This window comes from Oryx dammah, unplaced genomic scaffold (genome assembly GCF_014754425.2).
Source record: "Oryx dammah isolate SB20612 unplaced genomic scaffold, SCBI_Odam_1.1 HiC_scaffold_11163, whole genome shotgun sequence".
NCBI classification, from domain to species: Eukaryota; Metazoa; Chordata; class Mammalia; order Artiodactyla; family Bovidae; genus Oryx; species Oryx dammah.
In genome coordinates this window covers 2,707,757-2,723,554 of record NW_024080556.1, presented here as the reverse complement: position 1 = coordinate 2,723,554, position 15,798 = coordinate 2,707,757, and the positions used below count along the sequence as shown (strand labels likewise).

General features: G+C 39.3%; 1 protein-coding gene across 1 annotated transcript in view; it reads left to right on the top strand.

Annotated features, from left to right (window-relative positions):
- Positions 1 to 12,310: 12,310 nt before the first annotated feature.
- LOC120860691 (angiopoietin-1) overlaps positions 12,311 to 15,798 on the top strand; it is a 296,807-nt gene continuing 293,319 nt past the window's right edge. The window contains exon 1 of the mRNA XM_040236442.1: positions 12,311 to 13,120. Within this exon, the coding sequence (XP_040092376.1) occupies positions 12,824 to 13,120 (297 nt within the window). The 5' untranslated portion in view covers positions 12,311 to 12,823. The remainder of the gene's footprint in view (positions 13,121 to 15,798) is intronic.

The following is a 15,798-nucleotide window of genomic DNA, read 5'->3' as shown; positions in this document are numbered from 1 at the left end:
TCTTTCATTCATGTATTGTTGTTTAGTCACTAAGTTGTGTCTGGCTCTTTTGTGACCCCATGGACTGTAGCCTTCCAGGCTCCTCTGTCTGTGAGATTCCCAGGCAAAAATACTGGAATGGGTTGTCGTTTCCTTCTCTAGGTTTCACTGTATGCTTGTCTTCTACTGTAGCCTTTCTTTGCCACAATTCTTCCTTTTAAATATTTTTGTTAATTATAAGAGAAAGATAAAGAAGAAAGAACCAACACACATATTCAGTGAAAAATAAAGTGTAAATTTTTCAGATTTGATGGGTGCTTCATTTAAAATTACCGTTAAAATGACCAGTCTTTGCTTATCAACTTATGGTTAAAGCCATTATATTTTCTCATGTTTTATATACCACTGGAATTTATTTTCTAATTTAATTGCCAAATTCCTTATCTGATTAGATCCTGAAGAGAAGCAAATTAGTGCTGGAGAAAAAAATAGTCAAGATAAGATTTTCTTTACTGTTGTGCAAGTCATGTATATTTCATGTAAGATTAATAGTGGAATGTTTCAGTTCTTTTTCATTTTATCAGAAGCAAACACTTGCTACTTTATCTCCCCATCCCAGGAAACAGAATGGGGTGATATATGCCACAAGTCTAGTAATAAAAGAAGCTCTTGAAAATGAAGTCATTTAGTTGAATTGGCCAAAAATGACTTGGATAACAAGTCATGGTGATGAAGCCATAAATGGCATCCTCAGTGCTACCATGGTTCCCAGGGAATAAAATTCTTATCCTACTACTAAATGTGACTAGTTTATAATTCTGCCTTACTAGTGTCTCTGTGAAGTAGTATATTCTTACTAAGTTGTTTCCAACTTGTTTCATTTATTAACAAATATTTATTGAGCACCTGTTTTGTGTCCATTGCTTAACTGCTTCAGGTGCACGTCATGTGGCAGTGAGGAAGAACATTGAAGTTGCTGCCCTCAAGGAAACCAGAGCTGTTTATATGAACTATCATTGTAAACATGATCACTAACCTGTATTAAAGTGTACCTCTTAAATATTCTGATTTTTAAGACATTCAGAAATGATTTTAAACAATTAAGTTGAAATGATAAGGTATGAAATTAATTGGGCTTCCCTGTTGCTCAGTTGGCAAAGAATCTGCCTGTAATGCAGGAGACCTGGGTTCAATTCCTGGGTCGGGAAGATCGCCTGGAGAAGGAAATGGCAACCCACTCCAGTATTCTTGCCTGGCGAATCTCATGGACAGAGGAGCCTGGCAGGCTGCAGTCCATGGGGTTACAAGAGTCGAATGTGACTTAGTGACTAAACCAACACAGAAGTGATTTTAAAGAATTAAGATGAAATGATAGGGGGTGAAGTTAGGTTGTAGGATTTAATTAAGCAAGTTTAAAAACAGGAACATTTTTGAATGCAAGAAAGAGAACTCACACTTAGATACAACAAGAACTAATATTTAGAGCACTAGATAGGCTCTAGACACTTTGCTCGGTACTTTGTATGCATTATCTTATTTAATTTTCCACATGCACACATGTGCTCACTCATGTCTGACTCTTTGTAATCTTGTGAGCTATAGCCTGTCAGGCTTCTCTGTCCATGGGATTTCCCAGGCAAGAATACTGAAGTGGGTTGCTATTTGCTCCTCCAGTGTATCTTTTCAACAGGGATCAAACCCTGTCTCTTGTGTCTCCTGCATTGGCAGGTGGATTCTTTTCCACTAGCGCCACCTAGGAAGCCTTCACATCTACCTTATACAAATTGTACTATATTATTATCCTTATTTTATGGATAAGGACATTGAGTTTAGGCTAAACATCTTGTCCAATGCCATCCAATCTTGTTTAACAGCATAAAAAAGAAATATACAAAAACAAAAATAAAGCAATCTGTCTCCTACCTTAACTTCTATGGAACAATTCATCCAATTTGGCAGGAGAAAAAAGAAATGATTAGATTAACACAAAGTATGAATGGAAGACTAAAAATCAAAGAATGATAGATTACAGAAGAGTTCAGGGATCTTATTTACCTGAAATAAGTGATTGAACCTTTTTTTTTTCTCTCTCTATCTGTGATTGGTAGAGGTTGTCACAACTCTCTAATGGCAAATACAAAAATCACAAAAAGTCACTGCTTGGTGGATGGAATTTATCAGCCTTGGCTGCATGGATTAGCCAGCCACAGTCCAACAGCCCTTGGATGTAGGAGTCTTCAAATGGTGGTTTCAGCCATTCATTTCAAATACACGCTATTTCTTAGTTTCTGAGAACCTATAAAATACATATTTGTTCCAGACTTTGGAAAAGATAAGACAGAAAGACCTTTGTGTTTTTCTCTCAAGTAGGAATCAAGCGCAGGTGGCTGCGGGCCGGCTCACTGAGCGCTGGCGGCTGCGGGCCGGTGGCTGCGGGCCGGCTCACTGAGCGCTGGCGGCTGCGGGCCGGCGCCTGCGGGCCGGCTTACTGAGCGCCGGCGGCTGCGGGCCGGCTCACTGAGCGCAGCCGAGAGGAGCTACCCCACTTCCGAGGTCAGGGGTGGCCAGGAGAAGCCACCTCGTGCCTGAGGCCAGGGGCGGTGACCTTAAGGAGCCGCCCGGAGCCCGAGGCCAAAGGCGGCAGTTGGGAGGAGCCACCCGAAGAGTGGTGGCTGCACAGGCACAGGAGGGCCTAGAGGAGCTATCCCACTTTGAAGGTCAGGAACGGTGGCGGTAAGGAGATAACCCCCGTCCAAGGTAAGGAACAGTGGCTGTGCTTTGCTGGAACAGCCGTGAAGAGATACCCCATGCCCAAGGTTAAGAGAAACCTAAGTAAAATGGTAGGTGTTGCAAGAGGGCCTCAGAGGGCAAACACACTGAAACCATACTCACAGAAAACTAGTCAATCTAATCACACTAGGACCACAGCCTTGTCTAACTCAGTGAAACCAAGCCATGCCTGCGGGGCAACCCAAGATGGGCGGGGCAATCCAAGATGGGCAGGTCATGGTAGAGAGGTCTGACAGAGCCTGGTCCACTGGAGAAGGGAATGGCAAGCCACTTCAGTATTCTTGCCTTGAGAACCCCATGAACAGTAGGAAAAGGCAAAATGATAGGATACCAAAAGAGGAACTCCCCAGGTCATTAGGTACCCAATATGCTACTGGAGATGAGTGGAGAAATAACTCCAGGAAGAATGAAGGGATGGAGCCAAAGCAAAAACAATACCCAGTTGTGGATGTGACTGGTGATAGAAGCAAGATTCGATGCTGTAAAGAGCAATATTGCATAGGAACCTGGAATGTCAGGTCCATGAATCAAGGCAAATTGGAAGTGGTCAAACAAGAGATGGCAAGGGTGAACGTCGACATTCTAGGAATCAGGGAACTAAAATGGACTGGAATGGGTGAATTTCACTCAGATGATCATTACATCTACTACTGCGGGCAGGAATCCCTCAGAAGAAATGGAGTAGCCATCATGGTCAACAAAAGAGTCCGAAATGCAGTACTTGGATGCAATCTCAAAAATGACAGAATGATCTCTGTTCGTCTCCAAGGCAAACCATTCAATATCACTGTTATCCAAGTCTATGCCCCAACCAGTAACGCTGAAGAAACTGAAGTTGAACGGTTTTATGAAGACCTACAAGATCTTTTAGAACTAACATCCAAAAAAGATGTCCTTTTCATTCTAGGGGACTGGAATGCAAAAGTAGGAAGTCAAGAAACACCTGGAGTAACAGGCAAATTTGGCCTTGGAATGCGGAATGAACCAGGGCAAATACTAATAGAGTTTTGCGAAGAAAATGCACTCACTGGTCATAGCAAACACCCTCTTCCAACAACACAACAGAAGACTCTACCCATGGACATCACCAGATGGTCAACACCGAAATCAGATTGATTATATTCTATGCAGCCAAAAATGGAGAAGCTCTATACAGTCAACAAAAACAAGACCAGGAGCTGACTGTGGCTCAGATCATGAACTCCTTATTGCCAAATTCAGACTTAAATTGAAGAAAGTAGGGAAAACCACTAGACCATTCAGGTATGACCTAAATCAAATCCCTTATAATTATACAGTGGAAGTGAGAAATAGATTTAAGGGTCTAGATCTGATGGATAGAGTGCCTGATGAACTATGGAATGAGGTTTGTGACATTGTATGGGAGACAGGGATCAAGACCATCCCCATGGAAAAGAAATGCAAAAAAGCAAAATGGCTGTCTGGGGAGGCCTTACAAATGGCTGTGAAAAGAAGAGAGGTAAAAAGCAAAGGAGAAAAGGAAAGATATAAGCATCTGAATGCAGAGTTCCAAAGAATAGCAAGAAGAGATAAGAAAGCCTTCTTCAGCGGTCAATGCAAAGAAATAGAGGAAAAGAACAGAATGGGAAAGACTAGAGATCTCTTGAAGAAAATCAGAGATACCAAGGGAACATTTCATGCAAAGATGGGCTCGATAAAGGACAGAAATGGTATGGACCTAAGAGAAGCAGAAGATATTAAGAAGAGGTGGCAAGAATACACGGAAGAACTGTACAAAAAGGATCTTCACGACCCAGATAATCATGATGATGTGATCACTAATCTAGAGCCAGACATCTTGGAATGTGAAGTCAAGTGGGCCTTAGAAAGCATCACTACAAACAAAGCTAGTGGAGGTGATGGAATTCCAGTTGAGCTGTTTCAAAACCTGAAAGATGATGCTGTGAAAGTGCTGCACTCAATATGCCAGCAAGTTTGGAAAACTCAGCAGTGGCCACAGGACTGGAAAAGGTCAGTTTTCATTCCAATTCCAAAGAAAGGCAATGCAAAAGAATGCTCAAACTACTGCACAATTGCACTCATCTCACATGCTAGTAAAGTAATGCTCAAAATTCTTCAAGCCAGGCTTCAGCAATACATGAACTGTGAACGCCCTGATGTTCAAGCTGGTTTTTGAAAAGGCAGAGGAACCAGAGATCAAATTTAGCCAACATGCGCTGGATCATGGAAAAAGGAAGAGAATTCCAGAAAAACATCTATTTCTGCTTTATTGACTATGCCAAAGCCTTTGACTCTGTGGATCAGAATAAACTGTGGAAAATTCTGAAAGAGATGGGACTACCAGACCACCTAACCTGCCTCTTGAGGAATCTGTATGCAGGTCAGGAAGCAACAGTTAGAACTGGACATGGAACAACAGACTGGTTCCAAATAGGAAAAGGAGTACGTCAAGGCTGTATATTGTCACCCTGCTTATTTAACTTCTGTGCAGAGTACATCATGAGAAACGCTGGACTGGAAGAAACACAAGCTGGAATCAAGATTGCCGGGAGAAATATCAATAACCTCAGATATGCAGATGACACCACCCTTATGGTAGAAAGTGAGGAGGAACTAAAAAGCCTCTTGATGAAAGTGAAAGAGGAGAGTGAAAAAGTGGGCTTAAAACTCAATGTTCAGAAAACGAAGATCATGGCATCTGGTCTGGGGAAACAGTAGAAACAGTGTCAGACCCTGTTTGTTTGGGCTCCAAAATCACTGCAGATGGTGACTGCAGCCATGAAATTAAAAGACGCTTACTCCTTGGAAGAAAAGTTATGACCAACCTAGATAGCATATTCAAAAGCAGAGACATTACTTTACCGACTAAGGTCCGTCTATCAAGGCTATGGTTTTTCTTGTGGTCATGTATGGATGTGAGAGTTGGACTGTGAAGAAGGCTGAGCGCCGAAGAATTGATGCTTTTGAACTGTGGTGTTGGAGAAGACTCTTGAGAGTCCCTTGGACTGCAAGGAGATCCAACCAGTCCATTCTGAAGGAGATCAGTCCTGGGTGTTCTTTGGAAGGAATGATGCTAAAGCTGAAGCTCCAGTACTTTGGACACCTCATGCAAAGAGTTGACTCATTGGAAAAGACTCTGATGCTGGGAGAGATTGTGGGCATGAGGAGAAGGGGATGACCCAGGATGAGATGGCTGGATGGCATATTGGACTCGATGGATGTGAGTCTGAGTGAACTCTGGGAGATGGTGATGGACAGGGAGGCCTGGCGTGCTGCGATTCATGGGGTCGCAAAGAGTCAGACACGACTGAGCGACTGAACTGAACTGAACTGAGGAATCAAGACTTCTATAGGGTAAAAAAAAAAAGAAAGAAGGAGACAGTAAATGAAAGTGGTATATGCTTTTTCCTGTAATAAAATCTCATTTCACTGGAGCTTCAATGGAAATCTTTCTCCATTCTGGTATGAGGGGAATGTTGGCATCTGTATTTTTACTTGGTACAGTCTCCAGCTGTTTGTTTACTTTTCTGACTTGAGTCCTTGTAGAAGTTATCTCTGTTGTAGAGTTAACAAGTAACCTCACACTGGAAACTATTTCTGCAGTGTTTCTTGAATGGTTCCTCCACCACGGCAATGACCCTGAGTGGCTAGGATTGTTAGATACTATTCCACTGCCACTTCTGGGATTTGCTTTGAAATGTACAGACTCTGAGTCTCTTATCTAGTATGTGGCTCTCCAGAAAGTGAAGTTTGGGTGGGGTGGGTGAGGGGGGTTGCTAGGCAAGATCAGTGCATGAAAACCTCCAGGGAACGGTGATTCTTCTGTGTATTCAGATCCCATCATCATGAATGAAAGTGAATGAGTCAGTGAGACAGTCAGCTTTATCACAGATATTTGTCAATTGCTTTCTGTGTGCCAGGAAAAAGGTATAGAGTGATCAAAAAGACAGATGTAGATCTAGGGAGGCTCTAATCTAATGTTAAAGACCAATAGGAAATAAGTCCTTGGGTCAACATTAACAATCTAAGAAACCCAGAGGTTAGTTATTTCTATATATGCAGCAAGGACCAGTGATTCTTCTCACTCACCCTAAAGAAGTCACTTGCCCAAAAGCATGTATTTTACTGAAAATGATAAGAGATTTTTTTTTCCCTCACAGGAAAACACTGTTTCCCTCTAAATCTCCCTACTTGTTATCTCTCTCCAAGATTCTGATAGCCACACAGCCACATGTATCCTCTTTCTTTTGACTCTTCTCTAAACCTCTTTAGCTCCAGTCCTCCATTTCCAAATCTTTCCTTGAGTCTTCTCTTTCCTTTCCTTGGTAGAAAATATTAATTCTGTCTCATAGCTGCAGTTAAAAACTGATTTAGCAAGAAGCGCACCCACCAGTTATCAGGAACTTTTCTCATTAGAAGGCAGAGGATATTGTTTTCTCAATTTATTTTTTAATTGAAGGATAATTGCAATATTGTCTTGGTTTCTGTCATACATTAACATGGATCAGTTATAGGTATACATATGTCCAATCCCTCTTGAGCCTCCCTGCCCCATCCCACCCCACCCATCCCACACCCCTCTGGGTTGTTACAGAGCCCGGGTTTGAGTTCCCCGAGTCGTACAGCAAACTCCCATTAGCTATCTATTTTACATATGTTAGTATATATGTTTCCATGCTACTCTTTCTGTTAGTCCCACCCTTTCCTTCCTACCCACCCTGCCGTGTCCGTAAGTCTGTACTCTATGTCTGCATCTCCATTGCTGACCTGCAAATAGGTTCACCAGTACTATCTTTCTAGATTCCATATATGTGCATTAATATACGATATTTGGTTTTCTCTTTCTGACTTACTTCACTCTGTATGATGCATTCTAGGTTGATCCACATCATTTGCACTGACTCAAATGCATTCCTTTTTATGGCTGAATAATATTTTATTATATATATGTACCACAACTTCTTTATCCATTCATCTGTTGATGGACATCTAGGTTGCTTCCATGTCCTAGTTATTGTAAATAGTGCTGCAGTGAACATTGGGATGCATGTATCTTTTCAGTTTCGGTTTTCTCAGAGTGTATGCCAAGTAGTAGGATGGATGGGTCATATGGTAGATTTAGTTACAGTTTTTAAAGGAATCTCCATAGTATTTTCCATAGTTGAAGGCAAGGAATACGTATGTAATAATTTTTATTTCTTCACCTATCTATAGGTCTCCACCACTGCAGTGTCTTCCTCACCCCTACCCACTGCAGTGTTCTCACCTCTGCAAAGACTTTTCTATTGGTTTGAAAGTCCCCAACTGACATTTCACATGTTCTTACAAAGTGCTGTCAATCCTCAGGTGATACTCTCCATCTTTCTGTTTTTTTCTGTTTAGCCCCTTGTGGTTTTTCCATCTGTTGTGAATAGGCCTGATGCCGACACAGTCACCTGAAGTGATCTTGGCTCTTGACTCCAAGAGTTTCAGCCAGGTGCTCTCCTTGTAGACATAGCTGCCAGTATCATAGCCCTGCTGATATTCTTGAGCCCTAAAAGTGCAAGATCAGAGCCTCTGAGTATGGGACCCTTAGGATATAGAATGTCCTTCCCAGGGGGCTCAGTGGTAAAGAATTCACCTGCCAATGTAGGAGACGCTGGTTCTATCCCTGGCTTGGGAAGATCCCCTGGAGGAGGAAATGGAAACCCACTCCAGTATTCTTGTCTAGAAAATTCCACGAAAATCCCATGGAATCTGGTGGGCTACAGTCCATGGGTTTGCAAAGTGTTGGACATGACTTTAGCAACTGAGCACATAGAATATAGAATACAGTCATAGAACATATGCTGAATGACATTGTGCTTGGTATGCAAGGAGGAATAATGCTTTCCTATTCTTTTTGCTGTCACAGGAGTCCTATGAATACTAAAAGAGTTTTTCATGGTGTTTTGAGAAATAATTTTGTTTTAGAGCATGATAATTATGATATATAACAGAACTGATCATTAAGAATGGACTCAAGATACAGCCGGAACAATCAGACTGGGTATCTGTTAGCAGATGACACAACTATATTGTTGCACCCTAGGTTAAAATTAGCTCTGTTTTGGAAAACTGTAACATGAATTCATGAAGGCTGTGGGTAGGAAGAGGAAGAGTCCTCTTTTAACTATAGAAGCCATGCTGCTTCTGTCCCCTAAATTTAAGAAATGTTTTCTCTCCATTTCCTAGTACTCAGATATTGCTGGAGACATTATAGTTCAGAGGAATGTGAGTATGGTTTCTGGCGTTAGATGGACTGAGGATCAAATTCCTGTTCTGCCGCAAAGGAGATCATAGATCCTGGGCAGTTAACCTCTATATACTGTAATTTTCTTATCTGCAAAATGGGAATAAAATGTGTAATTATGGGAGAGCTGTAGATATTAAAAGAGGAAATTAATTTTTAAGGATTACAAATGTTACGCATTGTTATTGTATCATGTTCTTATGCCTAACTCATTCTTTAAAATAACTTTGGTTTCATCCTGACTGTAGGCAAACTCATGCAATAAATACAGGAGATGTGGTCAGCCATGTAGTAGTTAGATACTAAGTAATTAATCAGTTCATTCACTCATTTCTTTAATTTTTTCATTCCTTCAACTAAAAGATGCTACGCACTGGAGAATCAATGATGGCAATGAGGAGATGACTTTATGAGCTCAGAGCTAGAGGGGATACAGACCAAAAAAGAAATATAGAAAGCAGTGTGAGAAGTGCCATGGAAACAAGAAGAGAAGGTTATTGAAATCCATTGGAGAAAGCCAATTATTATGCCTGTAGAAATTAAAGTGTCACAAAAGAAGTAGTAAAGACTTGTCCTTAGGACAGATTTAGGACCATCAGTTCCCCATGTAAGTGATGTTCCCTGTCCCACTGGAAAGTTCTGGATGAGCCTAACATTTCCTGGGACTATTGTAAATATGAGATTGAATCTTAAAGCATATACCTCCCTATTCCAGAGTTCCAGTCATGCAAATAAAAGATATACAACTTTTAAGATTAAGCTCCTTCAGTATTCAATTTAATATAACTATTCTTTAGAACACTTAAAACTTTTTTGAGTGGAAGTGAAAAAATGGGGCTGGGTTTCATGTTACCTCTTAAATTCTAAAGTCTTGTAAATTGCATCATTTCTGAATATGTTCAGCAACAAAAAATAGTATTGCTACCAGTTAGATTAAGTCCCCCAAAACTGTGGTCTTTATGGCATGTCATTAGGAGCTGAAGTCACAAAATGCAGGTTCAATTTTGCATGTTCCTGTGTTTTCAAGTTGCTTGAAATTGATTCTAAACTTTTTTTTTCCTGGATTGACATCAGTGCTTCCAGTATTATGGTTTTTTTGTTTGTTTGCTTATTTTTCTGGAAAATAAATCACTCTCTTACTATTTCTCTGTCTCTTCCTTTAAATTTTTTTTTTTAACTTAGTTGTCTACTTTTCCTTCAGGAAGTTGTACATTCCTTCTTTTCATTTGTTCAGATTGTAAAAATTTAAGTGAACAAACACATGTAGATACACTCAGACAGACAGACACACACGGAAGAGCAAATTTTTAACAATTCTGGCTGATACAAAACATAGAAGCACTTTAATAGACACCTCACTACTCCTTTGTGTATCTTCTGCCGATATTCGACTGTATTTGGTTCTTAATGAAGCACTTATAGGTGTTGGTTTTGGACTCTTTTCCTTCCAGGGATAATTTTTGAAGCCCGTAATGTTGGAAAATGTTCTCAGACAAGTTGTGCTCTGCTGGTGCACTTTGTCCCTGTGGGCCCTTAAAAACTCAATTTCATGGGTTACCTATCACTTTGTATGTTTGTTTTTGGGGGGCAAAGAAAAAGATTAAACCACCTTAGTAGTATAAAATGGATTTAATCAGTTTTCTTTCTTCTAAGTATGATCACTTAACCTGCCTTATAACTGTGATCAGTGCAGCTGGAGCCCTTTTGGAAATCCTTTGGCTGGTGTGGGGTTAGAAGCATAGGGTTGGAATCAGTTGGCTAGAGTTCACATATTGGCACCGTTGTCTGCTGGCTGTGTGACTTGTGACTGATTAGCCTTTCTTTGATTCAGTTTTCCTATTGATAAAAATAGAGTCAAAGGTAATATTCATGATTTAGGTTTGTTGGGATAGTTAAATAAGATTGTGTGTAAGGAGTGCTTAGCCTGGCTTGGAATATAGGAAGTTCTTAGCAAGTGTCGTTCTTATTATGGCATATGAGTAACATAGCCAACAAGGAGACAGGGCAATATCAGGAAAAGGCCGCAAAGGCGGTTCAAAGACGCTTGCTATGTTTGGTATTACTTGCTCCTGTATCTGTCAGTTCAGAAATTTGTTATTTTGTGTGGAAAGGACTGATAAATCTTGGCACAGTTTCCCCCCAAGTAAATCACATTATTTCTGAAATTTGTTTTGCACTCTCCTTTAACTTCTTTCCACACATCAGTCTCTAACCCTTACTGCTTTTCATCTACTGCCTTCTGCCTCCATTCCAGGACATGAGAGTCAACATCTGTGGCTTCTGTTTTCACACCATGATTACAGTTGGGAAACTCCATTCCCCAAAATCCCTCCCAGTTCTTGGTGAAAGCCTCTGCTTATAATTCATGTTTTCCACACAGAGCTAGTAAAGATCTCAGTGCTGTAAAATTAATTCTGTAATTATCACTTGTTCTTTATATTCAAATGTTTGTTCAAATGTTTACACCCTACATTTAAGAAATCATCTTCTGATACTTTTTATTTCATACTTAATAGAAGCAGAGATTTCTCCTATACAGCTCTATGCTGTCTCGTTAACACACCTGATCTGTTTGTTCTCAGATAGTTTTCCTGTGCAGCCACGGGAGAATTTATGTAGAACTTCCATACCAGCATTAAAGATAGCCATAGCAGTACCAAAGAGGTCCTTGTGAAATATATGATTGGGATGTACCACAGGAATTAATAATTCTCAGGCCACTGTCTTAAATGGTAACCACAGTGTTTTTGTAAGGAAGTTGCTCAATTTATGTACACAGAACACACAGGGCTGCATTCTGACCGGGGAGCCAGTTTTATTTAAAATTTATATCTCAGAAAATACTAAAATTATTCCACTTAATATGCATATGCTATATTCCTTTGAGTGACATTGTGAAATGTTTTGCTAATTTGACCCTTCCTGATAATTTCCTGAAATTCTAAGTGAATAAATGCCATCTCTAAAAATGGTTTTAATGTCTTTTTCCCCAGAGTAAAGAATTATTTTTTTAAGAAAAGTAATAATTGTACAGATTCATCATCCACTATAAAAAATAATTTTCTTGGAAACTGTGCCAGTTTTCTTCTTCAGGTTCCCCAATTAAGTAAAACTTTAAAGACATACTTCTAGTTTGCTGGATTTTAGTAGGTCAGCATACACACCAAAAGTGTATTAAGGTGGACTGCTCTATTTATTGATTTTCAGTGAATCTGCTAAAGGCTCAAGGCAATTGTCTGCGGAAGGGGCGGGAGGGCCATACACGATCGAGGTCATGCGCATCTAGCCAATGTGTAAGACGATCCAGCCGCTTCAAGCCATCAGCAATCCTTAGCATAGGGGCACCCTCATGCATTCTTGTCAAGTCATCTTGTGAAAGGCTGCCTGCTTCCAGCTTGGCTTGGATGTGCAACCTTAATAAAACTCACTGAGGTCTGGGAGAAAATAGCAGATCTGCAGCAGATAGGGCAGAGGAAAGGGTCTAGAATATGTACACGCAGCTGACTCAGGCAGGCTCTACGCTGAACGGTTACACCGAGAGGAAACAATAAATCTCAGCTACTATGCAATAAATATCTCAAGTTTTTAACTAAGGAAACTATCATTACGGTGAAATTAAAAAAAATACCATTTTAGAACAAAGCTAAAAATGGCTAGTTTTCTGTGATTCTTCTACAAAACTTTCTTTGAAAGGGAAAAGTCAAACAAACAAGCAGTTTTACCTGAAATAAAGAACTAGTTTAAAAGTCAGAAGAAAGGAGCGAGTTTTGCGAGAGGCACGGAGAGAGTGCCGGCAGTACAATGACAGTTTTCCTTTCCTTTGCTTTCCTCGCTGCTATTCTGACTCACATAGGGTGCAGCAACCAGCGCCGAAGTCCAGAAAACGGTGGGAGAAGATATAACCGGATTCAACATGGGCAATGTGCCTACACTTTCATTCTTCCAGAACACGACGGTAACTGTCGTGAGAGTACGACAGACCAGTACAACACAAACGCCCTGCAGAGAGATGCTCCACACGTGGAACAGGATTTCTCTTCCCAGAAACTTCAACATCTGGAGCATGTGATGGAAAATTATACTCAGTGGCTGCAAAAAGTAAGTGAACGCTTTCAGTTTCTAATTGCACGGAGCCTTTTCTGTTCTCCCGCTGCAACTAACTTAAGAGTTCCTTAGGGGGCCATTTGTGTGTTTACCTTTTGCTCCAGGGGGGCAGTGTTTGCAAATGCAAGACGGCTCTCTCCCTATGACTTAAAAGGGTGAGCCAACGTTTTGTAGGCTTGTGCCTCTGAAAGTATGGTGGCACCCCATTTGTGTGCCTAACACTGGCACATTTTGTGACATTTTTGGTTTTCTTATTTAAAATTCAGCTTGAGTTTTTCTGACTGTCAAAGCCCAACTTAAAAAAAAAAATCAAACATGTATGTCTTGAGTAAGTTGGTGAAAAAATTAAGTAATAACAACAGTACTATTAGGATCAAATAAATTTTACACCCTGAAATTTTGTGCAACTAGGACAGAAAGTCATCACCAGATACTTATTTTTCAACCTCTAGTAAAGTTAATATAAAATGTGGATAAATACAAAGTATGATATTTGATTGAAGAAACTGAATAAGTATGTAAAGGAAACAGTTTCAGCAAGCAGTAGAATAGTAAAGGACTGATTTCTGTCATATATTTCTTCTGTCCTTGAGAAAAAAATCAGGAAAATATATTTGAATGTGAACTCATCAGGAAGAGGTTGTTTGCCCACTGTGAAAAGACATGCACCTGCAGATTTGGGCTGAACGCGACATGTAGATTTTGCTACGTCCCTAAAGTACCTCTTTCCTCAAGACATTATAGTCACACACAGTGCAATGTGAGGATCTAGATAAATGTTAATGTTGAGTATGCATTTAATTCCAATTTATAAAAATCAAGCATCATATTTAGTTATTTCTCTATAAACCATTTAAAAGTTTTTGTTGAAAATATGTCAATGAAAAATAACACACTTTCTGCAATTCCTTCCCTCTTTGCTCTCTGTTTAATTGTGTAACAAGTAAGCAGCAGATAACAAGTGTGTTCAAATGTGTCACTGGAAGGGTGACAGTGTCAGTGTCCCACTTGTGGAAAGCTTCTCCCCCAGGGATCTTTGCTAAAAATTCACTTGATGTGTAGGGTAGGAACACAAGCAGTCTAGTCTTCTTTATGTTAGTCTGTTAACAGAACAAACCCTTTAAGAAGATAAAAGATAGGGAAAGGACAAATGCTCTTTTTTGTTCCTGTGTGGTCACACTCACTTAGATCACCTCCTGCTGAATCATGCCAAGTAATAGTTATTTTACTTTTGTCCACTAGGGACTGAACTAAGATCACTGTTATTTTATTTGACAAGTTAACTAAACCTTAGTAGTTTTAGAGTTTCCAACCTTGGAATTTTAGTTGATCTTCCTATTGTAGGTTACAGGTGAAAAAAATACATTGACAGGCAAAATAATAGAAAACAAACAATTCTGAAGTATTTTGATAACATGGCTTAAATTTCAGGCACTAATTAAATGTAGCTTAAATTTGAGGCACTAATTACAGCAGCAGTTTATAATAGGTTTTTTCTTTTCCTTTCACAAAACTTATTTCCATCATGAACAAATGAATTTGGTTGAGTAGCTTATTACTATTCTCAATATACTGTTCATATAGTTTTAAATGAGAATTTAATCATTATAAATTAGTCTGGAGTCATTGAGGAAGGTGAAGAGGGAAATTTAGTTCCAAATTGTCTTCAGTGAGTTATTCTACCAAAAATGTAATATTTTGTTTGCTTAAAATATACAATCCAAATGATGATTTAAGCATGAAAATGCATATTTTTATTGTTGTTATGCAGTTATTTAACAGTAACAGGATAAAGACGTGATTCTACTGGGTTTAAATCATGCACATGCTTCATATGTTAATGTTTGAAAAACATTTGATTTTTTTTTGTATTATTTTTGGTCAAGATTATGGCGTAGTTTTCAGATTATAGCCAAGCATAACTATGAACATGTTTTTTGGTGAAATTGACCCTTGCTAGCATGAATCAAGCAGAATGTATGCTGACAATGTCTCTGTTAGTTTGAATCAGAGCAGTTTGGCTTGACAATTGTCCGTTTCAATTTGCATATCTTTTGTCATTGTTAATGCGATTGGTTGGAGGATCAAGAAACCAAATAAATGCATTCAGCAAAGAACTTGCTAAAGGCTCTCATAAGTTTTCCTTAATTAGAAGTTTTCTATACTTCAAGTTCTAAGTTTCATGCAATGTATTTATTTTGATAATTCAAATGGAAATCTTTTTTATTGTAACCATTTGGTATACTTAATGCTGTAATGTGTGCTACTTCTATTTTGATTCCCAGTAATTGTATTAGGATCAGAAATAATGCACTGCAGAAACTGAGCCTATCAGTGTAAGTAATTCATCCATTTATTCAACAGTATAATTAATCAAACACGTGATTATTATGCAGCTCATGTCATCACTATTGGGAATTTTTTTTTTTGCAAAATGTATGTTATCAATGCTAGCAGCAACTTAATGATAATTTATGTTAATCTATTAGCTTGCTTGATGTTTGGTGAACTGGATTCTTTTAAATATTCTTCACAAGAGACTGGCTGTCACTATAAGTCAATATATGAAACTTACACTTTCCAATCTCATTCCTCAACTTTTCTGGTCTTGTAACTGAACAAGATGAGAGGCAAGGTGGGCAGTGGGGCATAGAATGTATTGGTCATCATAA